General features: G+C 39.2%; 1 protein-coding gene across 1 annotated transcript in view; it reads left to right on the forward strand.

The window, feature by feature from the left end:
* The window catches only part of CCDC192 (coiled-coil domain containing 192), a 252039-nt gene that overhangs the window by 85208 nt on the left and 146426 nt on the right, over window positions 1–20405 (forward strand). The window contains 2 exon segments of the mRNA XM_065873682.1: window positions 17523–17654; window positions 18585–18641. Coding sequence (XP_065729754.1) covers window positions 17523–17654; window positions 18585–18641 — 189 coding nt within the window.

Genomic DNA, 20405 nt, shown 5'->3' on the forward strand with positions numbered 1-20405 from the left:
TTAATCAAATATAGACACTGTTCTCAGAGGATTTAATCCTGAAATTTTTGCTTTCTCCAGTGTTTCAGTTTAGTCTTATTCTTGAAGAGATAAAAACTGTAATGATACTCCCCTCCCCTCTATTTTTAAATTCAGTAGATGTTTTTAAAATGTGATGGCAGAAGGATAGGGAAAGGTAAGGGGAGCAAATAGCCTTTTTTAAAGCTAAGAAAGGAGAATATTTCTGAATGGGACACCTGTCTCAAACAATCAAACATTTGTCCACTGGGTGCCACTGTCTTCCTTACCAGGCTAGGCCACTTTGTGGTTGCAAACAGAGAAACTGTCTTTAGTGGTCCAGACAATGATATGTGTGTGTGTGTGTGTGTGTGTGTGTGTGTCTGTGTGTGTGTGTGTGTGTGTATGTGAAGGAGTATTTTTTTTCTGTTTATGTGTATACATGTTAAGGCTTTTTTTTTTTTAAACTTCTTTATTGGAGTATAATTGCTTTACAATGGTGTGTTAATTTCTGCTTTATAACAAAGTGAATCAGCTATACATATACACATATCCCCATATCTCTTCCCTCTTGCATCTCCCTCCCTCCCACCATCCCTATCCCACCCCTCTAGGTGGTCACAAAGCACCGAGCTGATCTCCCTGTGCTATGCAGCTGCTTCCCACTAGCTATCTATTTTACATTTGGCACTGTATATATGTCCATGCCACTCTCTCACTTTGTCACAGCTTACCCTTCCCCCTCCCTGTGTCCTCAAGTCCATTCTCCAGTAGGTCTGCGCCTTTATTCCCCTCCTGCCCCTAGGTTCTTCACAACCATATATATACATTTTTTTTAGATTCCATATATATGTGTTAGCATACGGTATTTGTTTTTCTCTTTCTGACTTGCTTCACTCTGTATGACAGACTCAGGTCCATCCACCTCACTACAAATAACTTAATTTCGTTTCTTTTTATGGCTGAGTTAAGGCTTCTTTTAAATACCATTAATTTAGGATTTGTCACAAAGACAGTGGGAATGCTAGCTGGCTTTCACTGGTAATCCAAATCATTTTGTCAGATGGGCTGGCCTGGTGGGCTAGAAACAAGTGGGAAGAGGAGAAGAAATGTCGAGGACAAAGATTTGTGCTGGAACTAGGAGTGGAAGCTCATGGTATTGTCAACCAATGGGTCCTGCCTTTGCGAAAAGGCTAAATTTTGACATTAGCTGAATTCTTACCTCCTGGCTCTGCCTCTTAGTGATGCACATAGAACTAACCCAGATAGATGCCTCGGGGTTCATCTACACTAAACGCCTGTTGGTCCTGGGCCTCAGGTTACTTAAATTGAACCTTTCTAGGGTCCCTTCCAGCAAGGTCTCTGTTGACTCACTATGCAAAAGAAGGAACTTAGTGAGGAAAAAAGGAGAGTATGGCGCTTCCTCTGTGAGGTCACATACTTCTTTGTTGGATTCCCTTAGCTAACAATTATTCTTTATTTCTCTGCAGTCATGCCACTAGTGTCAAAATAAAAGAAATATGACATCAGGATAACTTGCAATTAATACTTTTAATCTGGGCTGTTCACAGCTCTAAGAAGTAAGTTTGCAGCAAGTCAGCTGGCCGGAGTGAGAAAGGGACATAGAATCCATCTCTTTTCCTGGGCAATAACTGTAGATAATTCAAAACATTGCCAAGTTTTGCTAATGAAAATACTTGATTATATTTCCTGCAGGTTAAGACCCGTGGGGGGAAATGCCTGGAAATTAGGTAGTAGAGAAAGGACTAGAAGGAGGCACAGGAAAGGAGGAAAAGAGTCAATAGGAGAAAAAAGAAGCGTGGAAATGTTTCAGGGGAAACTCAAAAATAGGCAGTTTTTGCCTGTGTACTGGCTTCTATCCCCAGTGCACATGGGAGGGACAAAGAAAGGGCCTCCGGGAGTTGCAGTTGATGACCGTACGCAAGCTAAGAGATTGCACAGTTTTTGTGCTAAGAGAGTATCAGGAGAAGCCACAGTGTCACAGTGGAGCACAGATCCAGAGAGCCACCAGCGCAGAGGGACGAGGGAGGCCAGTTCCTGGGACATTTCCTCTGGGAACATCGTCGGCCCAGTGTGTCTCAGTCATCACCAGCCTCTGGTTCCCGGCTCCCAGCAGCAGACCTAGGAGAGCTCCGGCTTTGTTTCTGCTCCAGGACTTGCAAGCTTTATGACCTTGGGCAGTTCACTTAGTCTCTCTGAGTCACAGTGGTCTTATGCAGAAGAGGGTGAACACATTGGTTTCATAGGGCTGTAGTGAGGATTGAACGAGATGAGTGTAACCTGGTCCTTAGTAGGTTCTCAATTAATGTTAATTTATCTCTACCGCTGCTAGTGGTAATAACAGAACTGTATTTTCTGAGTCATATGTCATGGGCTTGTGTGTGTGTGTGTATGTGCGTGTGTGTGTATGTAAGTTTCCTTTTCTACTGATGTCTCTCAAAGTGTTTGAAAGATACTCAGATCGCAACACAGTGGTTCTTCTCCAGTGCTCACAATCTCAGAATCTTTCAACCAGGAAAGGTCCCCTTCCCACCCCAGCTCCCTTGCCCTAGCTGGCTTTTTTTTTTTACCACCCAGCTTTCTCTTATCTTCTTCCTCAGCTCCTCATTTGGTAAAGGGACTTTAGTACTTTAACCTTCTTTCTGCTTCATCTCTTAAGTCTTCTATCTGTTTCTGCCCATTCTCTGATTTTGCCAAGATTGGGAGCTGAATTGCCCATTCAACTCCGGTGTCTGGTCTTTCAGAGTTTGGAGGGGGGCGGGCGGAAACTGGGGAGTGAGGGGAATCTGTGGTCATTTTCTCACCAAGGAGGTGAATCCAGTAACAATTACGTAGTCAGAATTAGCTTCAGGCGTCTTTCGGATACCATACCTAGCGAAACATTAGTTATATATTAAGTGTGGCATATACGCTAGCTGCGAAAGAGATGTCATTATTTGAAGCAGGAGCTAGGAGGTGGGAAGCTCGGTGGGGAACTTGATCTTTTTTTCTACCAACTGTGTTTCCCAGGTAGGAATAAGACATAGACAAGACACAGCAAGGGGCCCCTGATGGTCTTTGGAGCATAAAAATAATTGTGCCCTTTTTGTTTTCATAAAGAGAGATTTATTGGTGACACTAAAGTGCAGAGAAATTTCAATGGAGAAGAACATGCTAGTTTTATTTCCCAACTTTTGAAAAAAGCACATGGGAGTCTTTTTCTTACTTCTTAGTCATAGCTCATATGCCAGTTAGGCATAGTTTCCCCCTCACCTGATGAGAGAGACATTTCCGAAAGCCCCAAATAAAACTAGTAACAGCAGCTTCCTGTATCCTCACTCTTTACTGAACTGGATCAATTACGTTATATTCCAAGACGATTCCTTTCCCTTTCTTTTTTCCCCTGGGATCTCCCTAAGGTTCTCTTCCATCTTGAAGCATAGCAGAAGCAATAATGGAGACAAAGCATGAAAGGGGGTGTAGTGGGGTGGTGGCTAAGTTCACATCCTACAGGGATTCAGGCTTGGTACCAGACCCCTGCAGTGTATTGCCAATGGCAGGCAGAGTAGAGAAACTGACTTTCATTAAGCATCTACAGTGTTCCAGGCACTGTACTTCGATTGACAGACACTTCATCTGATCCACGCAAGAACCTTATTAGGGGCACTATTATTATAATCTCCATGAGGAAAATGAGACTCAAAAATGTTAAGCCATTTTCCCAAGATCATACAGTTAATAAACAGTGAGGCTGATATTTGAACATAAGTATTTTTAAAATTCAAAGACCCTGTTCTTAAGAACGTGTGGTCATAGGTCAAAGCCATTTAAAGAAGTTTCCTACTCAAGCAGCACTGAACAAAAAGAACTCACCCTGGTTCCCAAACTGGAACCTAGAGGCTTGTTAGACAGATTGCTAGGTCCCACCCCCAGAGTTTATGATTCAGTCCATCTGGGGTGGAGGTCAAGAATGTGCTTTTCTAACAAGTTCCCACTCTACACTGAAGTGAATTTCCAGCCCTAACCCAAACCAAATGGTGAAGAGGAACCATCACTCTTGCTTTGTGCCCCCCAGCTCCACCGTAACTAAGTGAATCAGTGAGGATTAATCTTGGGTACATAAAACAACAACCCAAATAAGAGTGGCCTAAACAAGTAATCGAGTAAGTCTGGACACAGGGAGCCCAGAATAGGCTCAGGAGCTCTGCAGCTCTCAGAGGCCTGGGCTTGGTCTCCGTGCATTCACAAACATAGCTCCCATCCTCAGGGTCCAAGAGGTACCTGCAGCTGCAGCCATTCATGAAGTCAAGTAGCATGAAGATGAAAAAGGCAAGTGCAAAATAGGGATGGACAACTGCTAGCTGAAGTTGAAGAGCTTTTGAAGAGCTTTTCTCCGAAACTCACCTAATGAATTCTTACATATGCCTGACCATGGTTAGTATCATGGGGGCTAGGAAATATGGATATTTAACTGGGCACATTGTCACCGCAAGAGTATAAGGGGTTTTTTATTTGTTTTTTTATTTTTTACTAAGAAGGGGAGAATGGATATTAGGTTAGCAAATACCTGCTTTGCTCATCCAACCCCTTCACCATACTGTTGCATGTAGTGCTTTGTCTCGTCAAGGTTCTTTTGCATGTAAATATCCAGTTTTCCTAGCACCATTTGTTGAAGAGACGATTTTTCCCCTTTGAATGGTCTTGAAAGCCTTGTCAAAAATCAATTACTCATAGATGCATGACTCTACGGACTCTCAATTCAATTCCAATGCTCTATAATGGAATGACTTCCAGCAGTTATTTCTGGTTGTAAATCTCAGGTGAATTTTTGAGCTGGAATTTAGAGTCAGTCTTCTGGGTCCTTTACCAATACTTTCTCTCAGTGTGAGAACTATCATGAACCCCTCTGACATATGCAATAGTTACTGGCGATTGAACGAAGCTTCTAACTGATCTTTTAACTTTAAGACTGAGAAAAGTAAGCAGAAAACCAGAAAGACAAAAGACTAGTATGTTTGACTCTAATAACCAACATTTATTCATCATTTGGTACCTAAGTCTCTAAAATAAACTCCCATTATTTGCGTCTTAGTGTTCAATCTATGTTTTCTTTAAGTTTAGGAATAGAAAGAATATAGATCTCCAGCAAATTTTTAGTTGCTGAATATGTGTGTAAGTAGCTAAAAGTGATTTGATACATATTGAGATTGCCACCAAAAATGTTCTGGTTCTTTTTCCATTGTTTAAATGCAACAGTGGATCCCTTGATGTCAAGTTTATTTGAAATAAGTAATGTGCCCTTGGTAGGAGTATTCATTTCTGCAAATGCTCAGAAATTATGCTTGATATGCCAATCTGAAATCATGAGTTTCTGTGAATGAGTTTTTGTTTTCCAATCCGTTTGGAAGTCTACTTTAATGCCACAAAATCACAAGCAGCTTGTTTGACTTGGAATGCGTTTCCTAATCACCATGAAACCAAGCAATTGAGAATTTTGTTAAACAATTTGGTTCTAGTTTATTTTATTGCAGAAGAGTTCCCTCTTAACACACACACACACACACACACACACACACACACACACACACACACACACACACACTCTCTCTCTCTCTCTCTCTCTCTCTCTCCTATCTAAGCAGTTGTCAATTTTAACCCTCTTACTGGATTGTTGCACACCAATTGGGAACCTCAGAGAACGTAAGGAAAGAATACAAGCTGGTGAAGAGATGTGTTGTTTTGAGTAGAGTTGAGCACAATGACAAATGGGCTTCTGTTGTCAGGGATGTGTGGACTTCTGGCCTGTTACATAACTAAAGACTTCCTTTTGCTTGTAAATGTCAAGATCAAACAGAGGTCAGTTTTAAATAGCTGACCCAGTGCTAGTAAATGTGACTTTCTTGTCTAAGAAAAAGCAAATGCCTTGCCCCTTATAAGTCTTGGCTCTGGTGGTAAGAGCAAGTATCTTTTTGCATGGGCATAACCTACATTTTCTTCATAAAATTTTCTCAGAGATGGCCAACTAACTTTCACTTTGCTTAACCTCTACAAGGAAATTAGTAAATTAGGTGTACGCTTTTGTTGAATTATTCATTTATTCATTCAATAAAATATTTATTGAGCCCTTACTGTGAGCCAAGCGTTCTGCAAGGTACTCCTACGTATGTTAGCTTGTGTATTTTTCCCACTGGTCCTGGAAATTTGCATTCCCATTTTGCAAATGATGAAAGCTCTTTTGTGGGATTGTAGCCTGCTTGTCTGCTCTTTCTATACATTCTCCCTTAGTGACTTGCCTTTAGAGCACAATCCACCGAGAAGAACCAAGTTTTCATCATTAGTCCTGATCTTCCTCCTGACCCCTGACCTGGATATCCAACTGCCTATTGAATAGGCCCACCAAGGTTCTCAGAGGCAACTCAAACTCTACCTGTCCGTTAGCTTCCTGCCCCAAATCTGTTCCTGCTCTCAAATCCCCTAGGCCAGGGAGAGGTGCCACCTGCACCCCCTGTGGCTTATATGAGAAATCTGTGCTGCTTTGATTCTTTCTTCTTCCTCACCCCACACATCCAATTGCTAAGTACTATGAATAATTTCTCTCAAACGGTTCTTCAGTCCATCTTCTTTTCTCTATCTCTACCACCATTACCCCTGTCCAGGCCACCAACTGCAGAAATTTCTCCCTACTTTACTTTCATTATGGTCCATGTTTGATGACTCCTCAACACTATAGCCAGAGTGAAGATTCTACAACGCAGACCTCCTATTTCTCCTCGCTTAAATCCTAAATTAGCCCCCTGTCAGGATCAAATATATACTTCTTAACAGATTTTATAATCCTCTGTGGTCTAATCCCCTACTTATTTCTCCAGTTTTATCTTATACCACGCCCAGCATATTACTATGACACCACTTTCAATTTCTTGAAAGGAATGTATTCTCTCTTACTTTCTTATCTATAAAAAAACCAAAAGGCCTTGTTCCTTACAGTCAAGTTTTAATTAATGCAACCCTTTCCCTCTACTTCTGCAGAGAATTGCTCTGCTCTGTTTCGACCACCTCCTCTCATCCCCTTTTCCATTAACCAGCAAAACCCAACAAACTTCTCCCTTCAGGTCTTCAATTAGATGCACTTACTCCAAAATGCTTTTCTTCCTCTTTGAAGTTTGAGTTAGATGTCCTTACTAGGTGCTCTCATAATCCTTCTCCCATTTTACCACCTTCCCCACCCCACCCCCAGTAACTGGAATGGTCTATATCTCCCATTACACCATATGTTCCATGGAATAGAAGTACAGACAGTGATTTCCCTGAGGTCTCAAATCAACTTAGGATTCAGCCAGTCATCTCTCTGATGTCAAAGCTATGCTCTTTCCATTATAACAACTGGAGTTGATCCTATAGGCAATGGGGAGCCATTAAAGGGTTTGAAGTGTATTCAGATTTGCCCTCAGACAGAAAACTCTGTGTCTACTGAGAACAGATTTATTAGGAGACCAGAGTCAGGCATATCATGTGTCAGGGCTTGCAAAATCCAGTTTAGAAATGATAAGTGCCTATTAGTAGTGAAGAGAAGAAAGAGACAAGAAATATTTACAAGATGGTTTGGTAATTAATTAAATGGAAAAGTAGTATTCAAGACTGATCCCAACCATCGCATCAAAAAGAATAAAATATCTAGGAATAAACCTACCAAAGGAGGCAAAACACCTGTACTCTGAAAACTATAATGAAGAAGATCAAGACAACAAAAACAGATGGAAATATATACTGTGTTCATGGATTAGAAGAATCAATATTGTTAAAATGACCATACTATCCAAGGCAATCTACAGATTCAATGCAATCCTTATCAAATTACCAATGGCATTTTTCACAGAACTAGGACGAAAAATTTTACATTTGTATGGAAACACATAAAGTCCCAAATAGGCAAAACAATCTTGAGAAAGAAGAACAGAGCTGGAGGAATCATGCTCCCTCACTTCAGACTGTACTAGAAAGCTACAGCAATCAAAACAGTATGGTTTGAAAGCCCAGAAATAAACCCACGCACTTATGGTCAGTTAACCTATGACAAAGGAGGCAAGAATATACAACAGGGAAAAGACAGTCTCTTCAATTAGTGGTGCTGGGAAAACTGGACAGCTTATGTGTAAAAGAACAAAATTAAAACATTCTCTAAAACCATATACAAAATTAAACACAAAGTGGATTAAAGACCTAAATGTAAGACCAGATTAATTTCCAAAATATACAAACAGCTCATACAGTTCAATATCAAAATAACCCAACCCAATCAAAAAATGAACAGAAGACCTAAATAGACATTCCTCCAAAGAAGACATACATATGGACAACAGTCACATTAAGAGATGCTCAACACTGCTAATTATTAGAGAAATGCAAATTCTGATCTCACACCGATCAGAACAGCCATCATCAGAAAGTCTACAAATAATAAATGCTGGAGAGAGCGTGGAGAAAAGGGAACCCTCCTACACTGTTGGTGGGAATGTAAATCGGTGCAACCATTATGGAGAAAAGAATGGAGGTTCCTTAAAAAACTAAAAATAGAGTTGCCATATGATCCAGCAATTTCACTCCAGGGCATATATCCAGAAAAGATGAAAACTCTAGTTCAAAAAGATACATGCACCCCCATGTCCATAGCAGCACTATTTCCAATAGCCAAGACATGGAAGCAACTTAAATGTCCATTGACAGATGAATAAGAAATAAAGAAGATGTGATATACATATACACACACATATATGATACATATGATATATAAGATGTGATATACATATATATATATGAATATTACTCAGCCATAAAATTGAATGAAATAATGCCATTTGCAGCAACACAGATGCACCTAGACATTATCAAACTAAGTGAAGTAAGTCAGATAGAGAAAGACAAATATCATATGATATCACTTATACGTGGAATCTTAAAAAAATGACGCAAATTAACTTATTTACGAAACAGAAATAGACTCAGAGACATTGCAAACAAACTTATGGTTAACAAAGGGGAAAGGGGAGGAAGGGATAAATATATATATATATACTTCAATTTAAAAAAAAAGACTGATCCCAAGTTTCAGGTGACCGGATGATCTGTGGTCACCCCAGTTATCTTATGTTTGAATCATTAGATGTTAAAGGTGACATTTCCTATGGAAGGCTCCATGTAGGCTCAATGTACCCCATGTATGCCCTGGACTCTTCTCGACGCTTTGTAATTTGGATTTCTTCATTTAAGTCTTCTGAATATTTCAGTCCTTTGATACATCAGACCCTTAACATACTTCTTAGAAATAGTTTTTCTTTTTCCCGTTTTTCAGGGCCTGGGGCTTCAAGAAGAAAATTTTAGATGGCCATGTATTTTGTATGAAGATCTCATTTATTAGCTTCAGGAACAGTTTAGTGCTTAAATCTAGAGTTGTATAAATATGAGTCTCTTGCAGTTACTGAATGGATGTATAGTGACAGGCTGTCCCTGATACCCTTTAGGGGATATCCAAGTCAAAACTATTTATGTAATAATACTAATAGTTTATTGAACTTTTCTACTATCATTCTTTCACATGTAGACAGAGAAGTTTTCTAGATGTTACACGAAAGACAACACAGATCAGGTATGAGAATCCAGCTGTCCTCTATTAAGTGGGACACTAAGGAGATTTGAGGAGAAAGAAAGACCCATGAAAGAAACTCAAGGATAGCAGAATGCATATAACACAAGCCAGAGAGTGGAGAGTCGGTTCTGTGAGTCCTACCAGCAGGGAAAGCCTTTGCCCTGTTCCACAAAAGTGCTCTGAGAATGTAACAGGGAAGAGCCAAATCTGACTACATGTTGGATATGTTTATTTTACTTTAACCTTTACTTACCGTTGCTCTTGTTCACTAAATGGATACTGTCTCTACATAATGGCCTGCCTCAGGGAACCCTGCTCCTCTGCCTGAATGTTAAACCAAAGTGTCTTTGTTCAGGGAAACATCCGGACCCTGTCCACCTGTAGATGGATGCAAGAAAAGAAAACAACACATCCCCTCCTGGAGGCTGGCCATTCCAGGGGATATTTGCAAAACTCATGGCCTTTTCACTTTACTTCCCCATCTCTTGCCCCTCTCTGTGCTATAAAAGAAACTGGCATCCAAACTCTGATAAGATGGTTATTCTGAGACTTTAGTCTGCTGTCTTCTCGGTCTGCCAGCTTTCCGAATAAAGTCGTATTCCTTGCCTCAACACCTCGTCTCTGATTTACTGGCCTGTCGTGCGGTGAGCAGAGCAAGCTTGGATTCGGTAGCAAGAATGGACCAGAACTTAAAGGGACTAGCTGTACCTGAGGAATGGGTCCTAGGCCTCTTCAGTTGTTGACTTTAATTTCTTAGAACCTGATACTATTGCTTTTTGACTTTTATAACCAAACACTTTATCTTTACATGCAAGTCAGTGATTAATTGCCTCACCTTTTCCCGTGTCCCACTTCTCTCTGGTATATTTATCTATTCATATAGCCCAGAGGACTTATCTGAAGATTAAAGACGTCTTAGAAATCTCTATGTCTGGATCCCTAACTTTATATTTCAACTATCGATTGACTTTTTGGTGAATATTTCTATTTTCAGTCAGAGCTTAAATGCTTCTTCATTACTCAGTGTTCCCTGCTTCCTCCCACTCCAATTTGGGGGTGTTATGGTTAAATTTGGTCCCTTCCAAATTCAAATGTTCAAGTTCTAACTCCTAGGACCTCAGAACATGACTTTATTTTTTGCAGATGTAATTAGTTAAAATGAGGACACGTTGGAATAAGATGGGCTCCTAATCCAATATGGCTGCATCCATATAAAAGTGGAAATTTGGACACAGACATACAGGGAGAAAATCATGTGAGGATGAAGTCAGAGACAAAGGCCATGCTTCTAGAAGCCAAGGAATGCCAAAGATTGCCAGCAAATTGCCCAAAGCCAGAGAAGAGGCATAGAACAGATTCCTCATCACAGTCCTCAGAAGGAACCAACCCTACTGACACTCGATCTTGAACTTCTAACCTCCAGAACAGTGAGACAATAAATTTATTTTTAAGCCACTCAGTTTGTGGTACTCTTTAAGAACAGCCCTAGCAAACTAAAACAGGGGGTAACCATGCTTCTAAATTAGGATGTGCATAAACCTAGGAACGGCTGGAAATAACTTGTTAAAGTAGAAATATTAGTAAATGTAAAAGTCTGTTTTGTCTAGGATGGGGGTAGCATGAGGAATGGGGGTAGCATGAGGAATTTGTTGTTTGTTTTTAGCTGTAAAATTGAAATGAGACCAAACCAGTTCTGTGATCTAAAAGTATCTTCAGACATAGGGGTTCCTGCCCATTCCACAGGTAGGATAGGTAATTTTTCCAGTGCTTGCCTCGGTCATTTATTGCCAAGGAATTTCATAGCCTGAGTCCAACATAGCTTGCAAAACTTTTAGCACAAAGGAAGCCTTTGTTTTTCAACAAAGTCACTACTCTCTGTAGCGTGAGCTCTACAAGGGTTGCCAAGACTCAATTTGTTTTTGAGTGGTTTTTGAGTGACATTGGAAACCTCGTCTACAATATTAATTGCTGTGTTTGTGGGCATGGGTTGTGGGGGAGATGATCTAAGAGAACCATCAATAAGAGGAGGTAAACATAACAATTCACATTACTTAATGGGGTGGTTTTAATAATTGTCCTCTGTGATGGATTAGGTGGACTGTGAGAGAAAGAGGAGATTTAAATACACTTGTGGCTTAAACATATGGACGGGTGGTTCCATAAGAGAGGGAAGTCTGGGGAAGGTATAGAATATAAGGAGTTCATTCTGAATACATTAATTCTTTTTTAAATTTTATTTTATTTAAATATAGTTGATTTACAATGTTGTGTTAATTTCTGTTGTACAGCACAATGATTCAGTTATACATATCTATACAGTCTTTTCCATATTCTTTTCTATTATGGCTTATCCCGGGACATTGAATATAGTTCCCTGTGCTATACAGTAGGACTCTGTTGTTTATCCATTCTATATACGATAGTTTGCATCTGCTAATCCCAAACTCCCAATCCATCCCTCCCTCACCCCATCTCCCCGTCGGCAACCACAAGTCTGTTCTCTATATCTGTGAGTCTGTTACTGCCTTGTAGATAAGTTCACTTATGTCATATTTTAGATTCCACATATAAGTGATATCTTATGGTATTTGTCTTTCTCTTTCTGACTTATTCACTTAGTATGATAATCTCTAGGTCCATCCATGTTGCTGCAAATGGCATTATTTCATTCTTTTTTTATGAATATATTAATTCTTAGTTGCCTAGTAAATATTCAAGTGACAATATTAAGTAGGTTGTTGGATATATGTATCCAACAAACCAAGTGGTTGTATGTAAAAAAACTGGGAATCATAAACATGTGTATAACTAGTGTTTCAACCATGGCACCTAATGAGATCAGCTAGGACTTTCAGATTTTGATATTTAGAGGAGTGGAAGAGGAGAAAAATCTAGCCAAGGAAACAAAGAATCAGGAAGAAATCCAGAGACTCGTGTCCTCTAAGCAGTAAAAAGAGTGTTTCACAAGGCGTGGCATGCTCAAATGTGTAATATTTTACCGGGAGATTGAGTAATATGACCAGAAATGTGTCCACTGCATTTGGAAAAATGAGAATCATAGGCAACCTAGGGAAGATCAGTTTCAGGGGAGTAGTGGGGGGCAGAAGGCAATTGAAGACAGATTAAGAGAGGAAAATAATCCAGAGTAGCCCTCGTTACAGCCACTGGGAAAATTTTCTTTTTTTTTTCGGTAGCATAAAAAGGAGTTAGGTTAGGAGAGAGGGAGAGAGAGAATTCTGAGAATCTAATTTAAGACTCAGAATTTAGGGGTGCCTCTACTTCTCAGTTAAATGAACCAATTAATTATCTTTTTTAATCTAAAGCAATTGGCGTTAGCTTTCTATAACACAACTGATATCGTCTTGATAAATAGAGAAATAAGTGACATACCCAAAACTAAAACTTAGTACAACCCCTACCAAAGGAATACCCTCTGGCCTTTTTCTTGATTGTGACCATGGAAGAAAAGGACAAAGAAGGCTCCCAGAGGTCAGAAACAGAATCAATCAGATCAGAAACCAGGACAGGCCTTAACATTGCTGACTAATATTGATAGAATGTGACATTGGCAATGGCCTATGACAACTGTGAGTTGTTTCCCTTTTTCCTTTTTTTAAAAAGGTAATAACACTGTGATTGTCCTGTTTTCCCTGTATTTTAGACATATGTGGGGGGGGACATTTAAATTTTGTCTTTAGGTGCCTATCATGATGAGTCTCAGCTGGATTTGATTTAGAGAGATACACACAAAATGTGAAGCCAGATGTAGGAACTCGAGATGACTTGGGGTTTTCTCCTTTAGAGAGGGGAAGTGCATTTTCGGATTAATGTAGAATAGATGCATCATATTATGCAGGAGCATTTGAGGAAAAGCACATCCTCACGAGCATGAGGATATAACCGTGCTGAACACCCAGAGGGTGAATTTTAATTGGCCTCTATTTTCATGTTTACCTTTTCTGGAGAATAGCTCCTTTAGGCTCCAATCTTTTAATAATCCTGGGGCTGTCAACCACAGTATTCCTGACTAGAGGGAATGGTCTTTAAGCATATGACTGAGGTCCAGTCAATTATGATATCCCATTTTCCTGACAATAAAGAACAATCCAGGAGTGGCCATACGAACATAGATGGGGCCAAAAATAAGTCCTTTTTCAACTTGTTACTGGAGGACAAATTGTCTTACTATTGAGGACCTGAACCTGGAAGGCAATAGGTAACATCTTCCCCAATGTGTGAAGAAATCTTGTCTGCACTGGGAAATCATGAAGCCAACACATAGGACCAAGATATAGAGGTTAAAAAGAGACAGAATACTATGATTTCTTTGGAGTCTGTGGAATCTAGTTGTGAGTGAAACAAAAATCTACTTCTGACTCCCCACTTATATAAGCCAATAATTTTTTTCTTAAAAAAAAAAAGAGTGAGAAGATTGTAAGAAAGTGACAACAGTGTGGGTAGGCGATCATTTTAAGAAGTTTGAGTGGGAAAAGAAGCATAGAAATGAGATGATGACTGGAGGAGGAAGTGAGGGAGTGTTCAATAGACAGCTTTTGTTTATGGGAATTACTATAACATGTTTATATGCTGAGCAGAATCATCCAGAAAGGGTGAGAATGAAGAAATGGATGGGGGGCGTGGGCTGTAGAAATTACAGGAGCAAAGGCTTTTGACAGACAGAGGAGATAAGATTCAAAGCCAAGCGAAAGGTTTGGCTTTTGATAGAGGAATATCTTCTCCATTTGTTCAATAAGAATGCTTTTTCCTTCAACTACCAGAAACCCAATTAAAGTAACACGTTAAGGCCCGCTATCATCGCACATAAGATTAAGTCCAGAGATGGAGCAGTTCCAGGGCTGGTTAATTCTACAGCTCAAGAATGTCAGCAAGAACACAGGTGTTATCCATCCTTTGCTCTACCATCCTCAGTGTTGACTGTGTCTTACCACAATGTCTGCAACAATTCCAAGCATTACATGCAGTCAGAACATCCTGTGAAAAAGAGTTGTTCTTCCTCATGTATGTCTTTTTTAAAAATCTGGTAAATTCCTTCCCCTCAGGCTCCAAGGGCCGCTACTGGATTGCAGGCTCATGCCTAAAATCATTTTTTATGCATGGGCATGAGACCAACAAGGCTGGCTGAGCAATTGTGATTCATTCCCTGGAGCTGGACAAGACCAGGTTTCCCTAAACACATGGCTGCTGGCTAATCCAAATTGGGTGTCTGGTAGTAAGGGATAAATGGGGAAAAAACCAATGGGAAACAGATGAGCAGGGCCTGCTGCAGTAAGGTTTAAATGTTGGCTGATGAGAAGGTGAGGGAGTAGCCATCTGGCACCTAATTTTTCAGTGAATTATTGATGAGGTGATCATTTGGGGAGAGAGGGTTGAGGGTGGAATTTTGAAGGGAAAGAAAGCATGAAATGATACTTGAGGCAAGAGTAGAGAGTAATAAATAGTTATCTCAGAGAAGAGGAAAGCCAATTTACTGGTAGTAAAATATGGTATTTTGATGTCAGGGGAATGTAGAGTACCTGTCTGAGATTTGAGTTCATTAATTTAAAATTAAACCAATCCAATTTTGTTATTTTTTTCAAATAACATTCAGTGAATGGATGTAATGATGACAATTTTCTTACCCACTGAGAGCTAACTAGAAAGTCATTTTATTTTAAAGGAGGTGAAATTCACATAAATACAATTAACCATTTTAATGGATGCAATTCAGTGGCATCTAGCGTGTTCACAATGTTGTGTAACCACCACCTCTCTCGAGTTTCAACGTTTTTTCTTCATCCCAGAAGAATACTTTGTACCCATTAAGTAATGATTCCCCATAATCCCTACCACCCATCCCCTGACAACCGTTAATCTGCTTTCTGTCTCTATGGGTTTACCTATTCTGGATATTTCATACAAAAGGAATCATACAATATGTGACCTTTTGTGTCTGGCTTCTTTCACTTAGCACGATGTCTTCAATGTTCATTCAAGTTATAGCAAGTATCAGTACTTCATTCCTTTTTATGTCTGAATAAAATTTCATTGCATGTATACAACACAATTTGTTTATCTGTTCTTCTGTTAATGGACATTTGGTTTCCACATTTTAGCTATTAAGAATAATGCTGCTATGAGGGTAACCAGCTCACAGAGGCTGTGATGTCTTCAGATACTTTATTTTACAATTCGATAAATAATAAATATTGGGGTAGAACCCATATGAACGCTTACAGAAGTCTAGAGGAGGTGGAAGAAACGATAATAATAGCTACTAAGTATTTGATTTATTCCAGGCATTGTTCTAAGTGTTTCTCTTGTATAAACTCATATAAACCTCAAAACAAATGCATGAGGTAAGTACTATTCTTTTTATCCCCATTCCCATCTACAGATAGGAAAATCAAACTCAGAGATTCTGAGCAACTTGTCCAAATCACAGAGATAGCACATAGAAAACTGGGACTTTTACCCAAAGGCTCTGACTCCACAGTCTGTGTCTTTAGCCATTACACTAAACTGTGTGATAAAATGGAAGGGTGCTCAGAGAAACCAGACTACATTTCCAAAGCATCATGTACCTGAGAGTTAGATGTGTTAGTGCCCATGTGGAGCACTGCAGGCCTCCCAGGTCACTGAGAGCTGAAAAGCAAAGCCAACAGTTCACAGCACATGTGTTCCCTCTGACCCTCCTGCTGCACTTTCATAATCGCCTGCACATAACACAATGGTTGCATAGAGAGCCAACTAGACAAATATTTGTTGAGTGACTGACGGTGTGGGTGGGTGGATGGATGGGTGGGTGGGTGGGTGGGTGGGTGGATGGATGGGTGGGTGGGTGGGTGGATGGGTGGATGGGTGGGTGGATGGATGGGTGGGTGGATGGGTGGATGGGTGGATGGATGGGTGGGTGGATGGATGGATGGATGGGTGGATGGATGGATGGATGGATGGGTGGATGGATGGATGGATGGATACCAGTATATATGATGTGCCCAACTTATTTCCATGGCAGACCAATCTCATAATGCTTCTCCATCTGGTAAACTGTCTTTAAATATTTGTTGCCCTTTTCAAGATGAGACAGTATGCTTTGTAATAATACTTGGAGTAATACGAAAGACATACTTAGAGATAAACCGCGCCTAAGAGCATGAGAGTTGGAATGAATACAAGGTTGTGTGTCCCTTTCCAGGAACTCTTTCAGAATTGTTGCTGAGCTATAGAGAAAAAGCACAATAAGCTTCCTGAATGAAAGAAGAAGCTAGTCCAGGGGCTCTCCAAGGGAGTTAAGGGAATAGGGACTATCAAACTACCACTCTCCTCAAGAGGAAACAGTAAAACAGTCACTTCTAGACATTTTTTGGTTATGGTTTAGCATAGATCTGCCATTGATCAGACGTCAACTAGAAATTCCTGCATTTCCCTTCAGCTCCTTCTACCTCACTGCTTAATGGTAAAGACCCAAGGGAGTCAGAACTCCTGCTCTTTCTAGACAGCTGTAGTCCCCCAAGAGTTAAGTTTCAAGAACCCTATGTAAACCACAATACAGATTTCAGGTTCAGCTGTACAAGTAAAGTGCAATGTTTAAACATAATAAAGATGACTGTTGAGATTGTTGCACCACAAATCTCTCTGCCTGCTGAACTATGTGGTCTCATCTCTTGCTCAGAAAGATCTTTATTATTAAAAATAAATAAAACCAACATTATTTCCTTAACTCTCTATACTAGTCATTTGTCATCTATGAGGAATGTTTCAAAAGCCATTTTCATATTTAATAGATATTGGTGGAAGGCAATTCATTTATAAGTCGGACTTTTAAAAGGAGCTTTAAAAAAAATCATTGTACTTCCAAACACTTACAACCAAATGTCTTTAGCTTTCAGCCTCTGAAGGAACAAAATCAAAGCTGCTTGAACAAGTTTCCTGGCTGGAGAAAAAACAAGAGGCTCTGGGCCGAAAGGAAGACAGTGGGGAACCATATGAAAAAATGGTCCTTGCAAAAGACCAGGTATGTTGTAGAAGAGAAATAATCTTTATTTCTAAAGATTACCTAAACTTATATGAACTGACAATTCTATAGTTATTTCTGGCTGGGTTGGAAGTCCATATTTAAGTTCAAGATGGTAAATAACAGTATTTGTATTTGCTCAATGTAACTGTATTCCCTGATGAATATTCACATAAAAAATTAACTTTCTTGGTGATATTTTTAAAGTTTGCTTGACATGTATTCTTTTGAACCATATTAGCTGAATATTCTATTTATTTTGTACATGATATTGACTACATAAACGTTTTTTGGTTTTCAAGGTTGAACTTAATCAAGGAATAGCTTCTTTCTCTGTAGTGAAAGAAGTGGATCAGAAAATTTTTCATTGACTTTTAATAAATCACTTTATAAGAAATTACCAATCTCTGAATTTCTAGATATTTATGTATGTCATTACATAAATTTGTCTCTTGTTTGTTTACCATATTGGTTTGCATCTGCCTTTGGGATAGATAGATAATCTGTATCTATATGTAAATATGTATATTCACACAAAATATATCCATATATTCCAAAGGCAGATACAAATCCATTGGCTCCCACATATATGTATATAGGATAAAAGGTAGGTTAACATTACCTACAGTACATCAAGCAAACATTATTTTTCCCAATCACCTGCTAATTATTAATAATTCATGTACTCTGTTGTTAGATTCTTCCATATAGTGGAAGAGAGAGAGGGATGGGAGTGATGATTTCTTTCTTTCGTTTTTTTTGAGGGGAGGGGGAACGATGATTTCTTTAATGATAATTTTCAAAACATCTAGCTGAGATAATGCTGCCATTCATAAGATATGAGAACTGGTACATGTTTATATCTGGAACACTTTGAATGTGTAAAAGGAAGAGTTATGTACTTTGTTTCTAAACTTTGCTCCTTTTCAGTGTATTGAAAAATTACAAGCTGAAGTGAAAGCTTCCCAGGAGCAACTTGTAGCCTATGTAAGTGTTTTTCTCCTTTATTTATCCCTTAATTTATATCATTGTTATTCTGGAAATGAACACAAACTTTTCAGAAGTTATAACTATGGGTTCTCCACTGCAAACCAAATCACAAAGCTAAGAATCAGTATTTTTATTACCTCTACAAAGTTGCTTTCTATACATCCAATTCTGGTTTGTGTTGATCATAAAAATTACAAAACTGAGTTCTTATATATAATCAGATGGTCTAATCAGGTACTATCAGGATAAGAGAACTGGAAACTAAGGGTAGAAAGACAAGCAAGTCAGGCTAGTTTAGTGGGTGAACGGAAGTGGAAATTATACATACCTCACATATAGGCCTAGGGAAGTGCTTCTTAAACTTTAGTATATCAAGAAGTATCTGGAAAACTTTTAAGAACAAATTGCTTGGAGTTTTCTATATGCCTAGGATAGGACCTGAGAATATGTACTTCTAGGGGATGCTAGATTCAGATGCTGCACTGTTGCCCATCTTTACACCATATTTTGAGAAGCATTGTTTTATATATATTTATTTTGCCCCAGTCTTGTGATTTTTAGGCAAGTGCTCATATAAACAAATCAGATATGGAACTGTTCATTTTGTGCTACAAGTCCTCCCCTGAGAGAGAGACCCTCTGAAGTTCCAGGAAAAGTTTCATTTTTACTTTAGCCTGTCTTCACTCAGAGAACAACTAATGAGCATCTCCTGTCACAATAGCCTTGTGTATCCATGTGCATAAACCAGTGGTCATCACCCTGCCACTGTCCCTTCCCAAGGATCTGAACAACCCCGATGCCTTAAGTGCTTCCTCAAAGAGTTGATCGCCATCTTTTTAGTTATCTCCTCCATCCATATCCTGGGTGTTATGGGATGACTTCTTGATTAAGAACACTGGCCAGTCATGTTCAATGACCAATCTGAACAACAACAAACTCAGACCCATCTGAGACCTGAGAGGCTGCAGCCCCAAAGTCCAACAGAAAAGACTGCAAAATAATAAATTCTGGTCACCATCCATTTGGGATTTGCAATGAGCTAATCTGGATAAAATCATGGTGTGGGATAGGGAGAGTGGGAAGGAGATGTAAGAGGGAGAGGCTATGGGGATATATGAATATGTAGAGCAGATTCACTTTGTTATAAAGCAGAAACTAACACACCATTGTAAAGCAGTTATACTCCAATAAAGATGTTTAAAAAAAAAAAAAAAGAATTCTCCTGTGAAGCCATCTGGTCCTGGGCTTTTGTTTGTTGGAAGATTTGTAATGACAGTTTCAATTTCAGTGCTTGTGATTGGTCTGTTTATATTTTGTATTTCTTCCTGGTTCAGTCTCAGAACATTGTGCTTTTCTAAGAATTTGTCCATTTCTTCCAGGTTGTCCATTTTATTGGCATATAGTTGCTTGCAGTAACCCCTCATGATTCTTTGTATTTCTGCAGGGTCAGTTGTTACTTCTTTTGCATTTCTAAATCTGTTGATTTGACTCTTCTTCCTTATTTTCTAGATGAGTCTGGCTAGTGGTTTATTAATTTTGTTCATCTTCTCAAAGAATCAACTTTTAGTTTTACTGATCTTTGCTATCATTTACTTCATTTCTTTTTCATTTATTTTTCATCTAATCTTTATGATTTCTTTCCTTCTGCTAACTTTGGGGTATTTTTCTTCTTCTTTAATTGCTTAGGGTGTAAGTTTAAGTTGTTTATCTGAGATTTTTCTTGTTTCTTGAGGTAGGATTGTATTGCCATAAACTTCCATC

This window comes from Phocoena phocoena, chromosome 3, assembly GCF_963924675.1.
Source record: "Phocoena phocoena chromosome 3, mPhoPho1.1, whole genome shotgun sequence".
NCBI lineage: Eukaryota > Metazoa > Chordata > Mammalia > Artiodactyla > Phocoenidae > Phocoena > Phocoena phocoena.